The sequence below is a fragment of the Alosa pseudoharengus genome, unplaced genomic scaffold, assembly GCF_046254945.1.
Source record: "Alosa pseudoharengus isolate Yale_2024_CS ecotype anadromous, Long Island Sound unplaced genomic scaffold, YU_APseudo_1.1 YU_APseudo_1.1_scf_13, whole genome shotgun sequence".
Taxonomy (NCBI): domain Eukaryota; kingdom Metazoa; phylum Chordata; class Actinopteri; order Clupeiformes; family Clupeidae; genus Alosa; species Alosa pseudoharengus.
Genome location: NW_027468598.1, coordinates 16,280,096 through 16,290,095, shown reverse-complemented (window position 1 = coordinate 16,290,095; position 10,000 = coordinate 16,280,096). Strand labels below are relative to the sequence as shown.

Here is a 10,000-nt window from a genome sequence, read left to right as displayed (position 1 = left end):
AAATGGAGCAGGGGCTAATTAATGGCGTCCTGCCCATGAACGGCATCCTCGTCTCCATTAACGGCGGGGAACATTAACCTGAGGTACAGCCAGTACAGCTTCTCATGACGGCTCCGCTTCCCGTAAATGTGACTCACTCACTCCCCCCCCCCCCCAGCCCCCTCTTCTCTCACTTCCATCTCCTGCTCCTCTCCTCTCTCCCTCCATCACTACTGCCTAAAAGCCCTCCATTCAGGTGGTGAGAGAGGGAGGGAGGAAGGAAGGAAGGAAGGAACGGGGGAAATATAGCAGAAAGAAAGAGAAAGAGACCTGAATGTTCATGTTGCTATCCCAACCTCCAAATGCGTCAACAGTGAGTGGTATTAAAGTGCAGCATCTGACCGGCGCACAAACGTGGGCACGAGCATTTAGGCCTGTATGACACAACAATGAGGAACAGAACAGAAAGCTCCTAAGAGCCCTAATGGAGACGGCCATTGCAGGAATGGGAATTGTAAGTGTACAAGTGTGTGTGCGTGCGTGTGTGTGTGTGTGTGTTTGTGTAGAAGGATATGGGGTATTTTTTTTTTTATTAAAAGGGGACTTTTTATTATGGGGTCTTTTTTACAAGCAACTACTCAGAGCTTATGGTGAGTCTTTCTTTATGTGGGTCATGGACGGGAGTCTGGCGTTGGGGGTGGATGCGTGTGTCCCTCACGTTGTGTAGGCTTACTCACTTGATGGCTGCACTGAGGAGGAAGTTGAGCTGCGGCATCAATAAGGTGTCTGGGGAAGATAGGTAGCGGTCAAACTGCACCTGCAATGGGAAAGACGTTGGTGACCAAAACGGTTCAGTTCGATTTAATTCATTCTAGTCCTGTTAAATTGTTGTTTTTTTGTTTTCAGTGAAGTAAGTGTCAAAGACTTAAAACGTGTATTCTGACCGTACTACAAAAGTAGAGGCAAAGGGAGAGTTAAGCAATGGTCGCATTTAGGTTGTACAGTGAATGCTACCAATACCAAGTACACTTGCATAGCCAAACCTACTCAAGCTTTACACTTCTAACAGCTGGACCCGACATCCACCATTAGCAGATGTTTTCAAGCGAGTGTGTGCATGTGTGGTTGGACATGTTTGTGTTGCTGCTGCACATGCAGGCACACCTGCTTACTGGGCGAGAGAAAGGGAACTCACCATGGCGCCTTTGACCGAGGCACTGTCCATACTGGGGAGGTCTGCCAGAGGACCCTGAAACAAGAGCAAGAGATCAAAATACGAATGAGAGACAGAGAGAGAGAGAATCAGAGAGACAGAAAGAGAGAGAGAAAGAAACGAAACAGAGACGGAAAGAGAGAGAAATAAAGAAAGAAGGGATAGAACGAAAGAGAGAGAAAGAAATAAACAGAGACAGAAAGAGAGAAATACAGAAACAGAGAGACAGAAAGAGACTGAGAGAGAGAGAAAGAAGCAGAGAGAGAGAGAGAGAGAGAGAGAGAGAGAGAGAATCAAATGGTGTAAAAAGGAGCAAGGGAGCAAGAGAAGGAGACAGACATGGAGGTCTACACATTCAGTGCAAAAATATAACAGTTCAGTCACAACACAGTGACAGTTGTGATCCCTTTACATGCTAACATAAAATTAAGGGTGTTGAGTTATTAAGTGGGGTCAATCTCATAATGCCAGTGTCATAATGCCAGAATGGAAGTCTAGGATGGAGACTATGAATGCGTCTCCTTAAGATCCACTCCTGATCGTCTCCCTAGAGGAGCCTTTCTTTTCCCAGCGCGTCTCCAGCCATCTGCGTCACCCGTGCCACCCCAGCTAGTGCTTGCGGCTTTCTGGCGTCTAAACACGTCCTGCTCTTCAGGGGCGTGCTCCGCGCCAAACTCCACCAAATTACAGAGGTGGCACAGAGATGGCACAAGGATGGCACGCCAGCATGGTAAAGAAGAAAAAAAAAAAGATCAAAAATGACAGCAAACAAGTGGCTTCCTGGGTTTTCATGACTGGAGGCAACGTGGGTCTCCCGCGACCTTTGCTTCTCTAGGCGTGACCAAGTGACACCACTACAAGATGCCACACAGGCAGACGGTCACAGAGAAGCAAACTGAGGAATGAAGAAATAATTTGGACACCATCTTGAATCCAGTATGTGCAAAATACTAACAGGTCGAATTCCTAACAGGTCTTTTATAAACTCGAATACAACTCTGAAACATAAACACAAACTGTGGTTTGATGCACTTAAGATATGGCGAGATGGTTGCCACACTGTGACCACAAGACATGACAATTATAGGAGGTCGTGTTGTGTTGTGAAAGGCCTACCATAAACAGTACAAAAATAAAGCCAAGCTTTTTTGACTCATGAGGGACCATTCTCTTTGATAATCCAGCCAATACCCTCAAGTGCAATTGTAACAAACAACAGACAGACAGCCGTGGCGCATATTTGCGTGAGGCCTCGGACGCCGTGATGGTGTGCACGCCAGGGGCACTGGCGGCGAACTCTGCGCCTGTTTAGAAATCAACCCGAGCAGCGGCGGATGGCCTTGGGTTCTAACTCATGTCCACATACGCGTAGCGCTAGTGAGGCCGAGAGGAGAAGACGCAGAAGTGACAGTATTATGTATGTGTGTGTGTGGGGGGGGGGGGGGGGGAGAGTCTGGATGGTGAAAGGGAATAATTACAAGAGGAAAAAATGAGTGAAGGCCATACAGAGTGGTGTTACAGGCGTGGTAGAGAGGAGAGGAGAAGAGTGAGAAGAAGAAGGTGGTGTGGCATGAAATAAGCGTAGCATGCCAAAGCCCAGAATGCCTGGCTGTGCCAGGCCCACAAGCTTCTCACCACACCAGAGCAGTCTAGAGAGTCACACACACGATATAAACAAGAGCCAGTACACACCCCATTTCCCACGTGCTTCACTCTACAGAACTGCTTCATTTCCCACACAATAGTCTGACTCCTCTGACTATTTTTGGTCTTTGTAAAGTAAACTTTCTTAAAAAATAATAATAATAATAATAAAAACACATTTTTATATATATATATTCCTAAAAACTTTAATACAATTAACACATCCATTTCCTTTCACAATTTTTTTTTTCATTCTCTCAGGCCTTGCGATGACTAACCGAGGGGAGTAGTGATGGACTTGAAAAGCCCCCAGTCTTTACCAGGCCAATTTATTAATGAGAGTCTAAACCATGGGTGTTGCCATGGCAACCTCAGCTCTCATAAACAATGGAGGCTATTCTTGCGAAATGAAAAATGGCAAAGTGAGCTATTAGTGCTCACGGTGGATGAGCAACTCGGCCTATAGCACAGACAGTAATTGTCATAAAAACACCTCGTCTATACAAAAATACCACAAAAAAGAAGACTGAGTTGTCTTCTGTAACTCAAAAGCCTTGGGCATGTGATCGCTTTCTTTCATGTGCCTATTACATTTGAAAAAAAGAGACCTAAGTGCTCTCTTTTTTTCTTCTATAGGTCTTCGCTTTGTAATGGGCTCAACAAGGGTACATTAGCTTAAAAATACTCTTAAAACATTCTATATATTACACATAATTGATGGGAGACAGTGCCACCATCACCACACAATAGAGTCCTTTCCTCCTGTAAGCATGGTGCAGCAAGTGAGTCAGTGCTCAGGTTTGGCAGAATTAATGCGAACCATCTGCTGAGGATGGACTCCAAAAAACATCTTCTCCTGAAAAAGTGCGAGCTGGCAAGAAAAAAAAAATCACTTTCTTGTTTGGATTAACCATATATTTAGCCCAGACAGTCAGGCTACCAGCACAGGTTTTCAAGGCTCTTCTGCGAGGTTTTGCAGGGCTCTGACCAGCCAGCTCAGGTGCTGGTTGGTTTTCTCCTGCAGTGGCCATAACTAACCACACTGATGTTGGAGTGAATATTGCACTGCAAGTCAGTTTGCTGTACAGAAAAGGTCTGCCAAGCCCTCAGAAACCGTAACAAAGGTCAGATCTCCATTGTGCAGAGCTGACATCTATCTAATGGAACCTCCTGCTGTTCCTTTATGCTGCTCCTGTGATATCTATTTGGTTTTTATTGCTGCATCCAGCCCCCAGAACCACTGACATTGGTTTTATATTGTTATCTTATCTATTCTGTTTGTCAGTTTGGATGGACATATTTCACAGTGAGATATGCTTTTTAGCCCTCAAATGATATGAACTGGCCTGCTATCCACACAGTATGTTGTGGTGTGCTGTGTTGATATACTGTACATAGAAGATTTAGGTTGGTTGATTAATGTGTGTGTGTGTGTGTGTGTGTGTGTGTGCATGCATATCAGAGAGATGTGTATGTGTGTAAGAGATGTTTGTGTCTGTGTGTGTGTATGAGATGTTTTGTGTGCATGTATGTGTGAATGGGTGAGTTATTTGTTTGAGTGTGTTTGTGTGTGTGAATGGGTGAGTTGTTTATGTGTGTTTATGTGTGTTTATGTGTGTGTGTGTGTGTGTGTGTGTGTGTGTGTGTGTGTGTGTGTGTGTGTGTAAATGGGTGAGATGTTTGTGTGTGTGTGTGTGTGTGTGTGTGTGTGTGTGTGTGTGTGTGTGTGTGAATGGGTGAGATGTGTGTGTGTGTGTGTGTGAGAGTGTGTGTTGAAGCCGCACCTGCTCAGGGCTGTGCTGCTGCAGGGTGCTGTAGATGTAGCTCAAGCCGGCCCTGGTCAGCACGTACGATGCCTGCTCGTTTATCAGAGTGTCCAGGTGAGCCTCGATCTGAGAAAAAAAAACGACAACAAAATAACAAAAATAAACTATTATCCAGTGGAGGTGGGAATATCGGACAGAAAAGATAAACAAAACCCACTACAGAACAGTCAAAACAAGAAAAGTGCTATTTCAATCTGCCATAAACATTCTCCTGGTATTTGTGTACTAGTCGAGAGCTGTTTCTTCAGTCTCTGAACATTGGTCTGCATAATGCACTGGAAGTGTCTACTGACCAAGCCACTTCCTCCAACAGCAATGAATAATGCAGCACTATTTACAGAAACACATTTGTTTTACGTTTGTTAGTGATATTTATATCCTTACATCCGCTTAGGGCCATTGCTCACACAGAGTAACACATTTCTTTCATAACAGGCAAGGGCCACTGTGCTGGTGGCGCATATAAAAGCTAACGGTGCAGGAGAGAGAGAGAGGACGGTCTCACTACCTTACGTCAGGCCTCTACAGTATTGGCGTGATGCAACGTTTGGCCAGAGGATATCTGCGGCCAGTGTTAAATTGTTTTTTTAACGATTGGGTTGGTGGCAGAATAGGGGATTTAATTGAATTCAGTCTCTGTAGAACAAGACATAACCCCCAGAAGTAGCTCTGGGTACTAGAAGAGTAAGGCCAGGAGAGGTGAAAAACAGAAGGAAACGTCTGTCGCTTTGGGGGTTACGGCTGAAGAGGCAGATCAACAGTAGATGTGCTTTGCATGTCTCGTCTGTTTGAGCACATGCTATTCTTTACAAAGGGGAGGGGGGAGGAGGTACCCAAGAACATTACGGAACCAGAGTGTACCACACAGACCTGAAAAATCAATAAAAAGCAAACAATCTCACATTTCTGCCTTGTCACTGAAAATGTCCCATTTACAAACTCATAGATCACCAAGTAATGCATTACTAATGCATCCCTTAATCAGCTAACTAGTTAAAGCCTTAATTTCACCATTAACATTTGACATTATTAATATATTGTATATTGATCAACCTGTCTACATTTCTTCATATATTTCCTACATTTACAAAATATATTTGTACTAAATCTACTTTTAAAAATACAATACAAATAAATGAGATCAAGCCTCTGTAAAAAGCTCACATCACATGTCAGCAAGTTAAAGACCTTGTGGTAGTTTTGATCAGACTGCAGTAGCACATGATCATGTCAACTGAGAGCAAAGATTCACGTGAAACCCCGACTTGCCTGAAACTCCAGCATCTCCAGGCGTTTGTCTGTGAACTCGAACACAGCCAGTGTGGTCTTCATCATGTACAGACAGTTCACCATGTAGGTGGCCATGTCGGCCGTGCCTAGGTTACTCGCGGACACAGTGCACAGCTGCAGCAGAGGGTCCAGGATACAGGACAGCACCTGAAAAACACAGGCCACCTCGATATCAGCTACAGATAAGAGTCTGCTTACTGTACAAGAGACCTGGCACAGCTGTCCAAGGAGTGTCATCCTTCTCCTCATAGTATATAAACAAGTGATTGTGTGTCTCAGATGTCTCTCTGTGTTTTTGCTGATCGGGGCTGGTGGGGGGGTGGGGGGGGTGTACAAAGACAGGCAGACATACTGAAAGAGAACCGTTGAATACTGTAGAGTTGATTAGTGACGGATTTCAACAGACAGACAGACAGACACATGGCTAGGCATCCAAGCCAGTCAATGCCTAGGAGAAATGAAACAATGAGACAATGACACGGCGAGACCCGACAAAGTACCACTTCATTTCACCTGGGCGAAGTCGGCCTGGCGGGCGTCCAGTGGGACCACCGAGGAGTCGTGGGTGGCCAGCACCTCGCGCAGCAGGGCCAGCGTCTGGGTCAGCGAGGCTGTGGGGCCAAGGTCTGGGGGAGGCAGCTCCACCTGCCAGCGCAAGGAGGGAGAGAGAGAGGGATAGAGAGAGAGAGAGAGAGAGAGAGAGAGAGAGAGAGAGAGAGAGAGAGAGAGAGAGAGAGAGAGAGAGAGAGAGGTCAATTATGGATCGATACGGCACACGTCTCACTCCTGCTCACTCCTCGTTAGGGCCAGGTGAGAGAAAAACACACACGCTGCCTGTCTCTCCGCGCCTCTTGCTGAGAGATTGATTGGGTGATCTGTGGGTTTAGGCAGGCTGTCGATACACTGAAGAGAGCAGATGGAGATCAGGACCTCAGTGTACTCACAGAAAGAGAGAGAGAGAGAGAGAGAGAGAGAGAGAGAGAGAGAGACAGCTCTGTTTACTATACTACTACTATGCTACTACCCTGTGCTAGTTGACAGCACGCCTGCTGGGAGGAGAGAAAATGGCAGGCACTCCACACCCCACCCCACCAACCCCCCCCAAGACACACACTCCCACTCACTCACACACACACACACACACACACACACACACACACACACACACACACACACGCACACGCACACACGCACACGCACTCCCACTCACACACTCTCACTCACACACACACACACACACACACACACACACACACACACACACACACACACACACACACACACACACACACACACACACACACACACACACACACACACACACACACACACACACACACACACACACCCTGACCAGGGAGGTGAGCTGATGTGTGGTCCAGTCAGGGTGACACGTGTAAAATATCTGCGCGGTGGGGCCATCTAATGTGGGTGATTAGAGGAAGCTCGCATTTCTGACATCGACTGCACTGCTCGCCAGTGATAAGTAACGTCTCTGAGCCCTAGGCGATTTGATTAGCCCGCCGCTAAGGGGATAATTCCATCTCGAGTGGAGCGTTGGCAATGAGGAGAGAGAGAGACAGAGAGAGAGAGAGAGAGAGACAGACAGAGAGAGAGAGAGAAAGAGGTTGTGCTACTGTTCCCCTCCACTAATATTGACCGGCCCCCTCAACGAGACAGGACATCCGTGTCAAGGGATATTTTGGATTCAATTTGCAGGTTCCCGAGAAGTGCGGATGATGTTTTGGAAGGCCGAGTGCCTGCCTCATAACCACGCAGAACGAGCGCTCCGAGTTCCCAGTGTTTACAAGGCACTTCACCTTAGGGCTAACAACACTGTTGTTGCTCACAGTTTCACTAACTGCACAATAGGGGGGGCTGGGTGGGCTGGTGGGTAGTATGCGAGCAGTCTCTCCGAACATTCACAAAACATCTGAGAAAGTCCTTAACAGAATCTGTTCCCGGTAAAAAGGCCACGGCGTCCTGATTGGATGTGTTGGAGAAACGCTGCAACAATTGGTTTCCTAAAAGCTTAGCTAATTAGTCATGTTAGTGGGCAGCTACTAAGGGACACAGGGTTGGACCCCCTCCCCCCCAGCCATGTGGTGCCCACATGCTACAAAAAATGAGGAAGCCTCATTATTCCCTATGCTATGACTCGGTTCGAATACAAGGCATCTGCTGACTGACATCAGCTCCACCAAGGTCACAGGGTTCACCCCGCTTGGGCACAAAACCACGCGAAATATTTTAATAATTAACACTGTGCAGTAACGACTCAAATACAAGTCCCCCCCTTCCCCTCCCCATCCCTTAAGAAGTGTTAAATGTTAAAAGTGTTGCGCGGGTCGTGACAGAGTGTTGTGTGCTTCGTGGTCTGACTGAATATGTCCTCCAGCGAGAGACCCTGGCAGAGCTAAAAGAGCTCATTGTGAAGGAGGCCTCTGAAGGGACATTTCCCTCATATTTTCATACTTCTTTTCTCTTTTTGTTTTTTGGTTCCCTTCACACCCACAAAATCTTTTGTTTTTCAGCTCACAAGATAACCAAAGATATCTCCGGTTCCATGCTGGCAAATGTAACAGCTACTTATCTAGCAGACGGTTTTAGCCCAGGAATGTGATTCAAAACACCAGAGGAACAAGCAGTTCCCATTGTCAGTGTGAGAAACCCTGACACTTGTGTTTTACTTGTGTTTGAAATGCTTCATATCTGATACCAGTTAATCCTGTGTTATTGGCCACAATTTAATAGCAACAAACCAAAGATCAGATTCACCAATCAACATTGACAACTAGTGTAATGCAAGAATATGTTTAGCTTAGCATTCTGAAGTTATGAAAAACGTAGACCTTGGCCTGTGCCGCAGCTTCAGAACCTTGCCAACCAATCGCAGCATCTATCCCCACTGTTGATAAACTGATATCACAAATCTGGTGTCAAGTTCATAAATTAAAGAGTTCACATGCAAAACCCTCTCAACGCCACCTCCGCCACCTCCACTCTCTTCCTGGTCTGAAATGTCGATTTGTAAGCAAAAACCTATAGGAGCCTGATAAAAAATGCTCATTAGAAAGAAACGTGGTCAGATGGATTTAGAGGGTTTTGCATCTGAACTCTTCAAATATTCAGTACCAGCCTCAACGGCTGACCTAACTCTAAGGCGTTCGCTTGGTCTCACCTTGTCCATGAGCCTGCTGGCGTGGAGACTGAGGCTGTTGAAGAACATCTTCTTGCTGAGGACATGCATCTCCTCCATGGTCATGAGGAGGGCTGCCACACTGGTGCCCACAATGACACTATGGGAGGACACAGCACACAGAGGCAGCGCTCAATACAGGGCTCCTACTCCAGCGTCTCCAATGTCAAATCTCAAATGTTTCCAAGTCAAACGTCAAAAACCCTGACTTTCACAGACTACAAATCTGAATTTCCATGAGCTATAATGTGCCTTTGTGCTGAGCAGATTAAAAAACAGCAAATGTATTACAGCAAGCATTGGGAATTTACCCAAGGGAGAGAAAAAAAAAGTGGATATTTTATGATTTTATGAATCCTCTATTGTAAGCACATAACATCCATATAGCCTTCAGTTTGTACTCATCAATGATCAACCTAATCTAATCTAATAAGTCATAAACTATGTTGTTGTGTGGCTTACCCCTGATGGTCGTTTGGTGTTGTGAACATTGTGCTTGAGTACAGTAATGTTACCTGATGGTGTGATGGTAGAACTTCAGCAGGTTGGAGAGCTTATAGAGCAGCACGGCACCTGGCTCAGCAACAATCACCTGCTCGATGCGCATCTGACAAATCACCCAGCGCCACACACACACACACACACACACACACACACACACACACACACACACACACACACACACACACACACACACACACACACACACACACACACACACACACACACACACACACACACCTCTTTGTGGAACAGCTCTTTATATTGCAAACCATTTCAAGATCAAGAATTATCTACGCCTTGCACAAGAGACTTCATTGGCAAGAGAAATATATTTAAACTGGCATG

The 10,000-nt window shown here is 46.0% G+C and overlaps 1 protein-coding gene across 1 annotated transcript in view; it reads right to left on the bottom strand.

Annotated features, from left to right (window-relative positions):
- Nucleotides 1-10,000, bottom strand: part of cog6 (component of oligomeric golgi complex 6) — a 36,932-nt gene that overhangs the window by 2,550 nt on the left and 24,382 nt on the right. The window contains exons 12-18 of the mRNA XM_076282290.1: nucleotides 9,667-9,758; nucleotides 9,134-9,251; nucleotides 6,466-6,597; nucleotides 5,932-6,099; nucleotides 4,621-4,728; nucleotides 1,175-1,228; nucleotides 717-796 (exon numbers count right to left, since the gene is read on the bottom strand). Of these exons, the coding sequence (XP_076138405.1) occupies nucleotides 717-796; nucleotides 1,175-1,228; nucleotides 4,621-4,728; nucleotides 5,932-6,099; nucleotides 6,466-6,597; nucleotides 9,134-9,251; nucleotides 9,667-9,758 (752 nt within the window). The remainder of the gene's footprint in view (nucleotides 1-716; nucleotides 797-1,174; nucleotides 1,229-4,620; nucleotides 4,729-5,931; nucleotides 6,100-6,465; nucleotides 6,598-9,133; nucleotides 9,252-9,666; nucleotides 9,759-10,000) is intronic.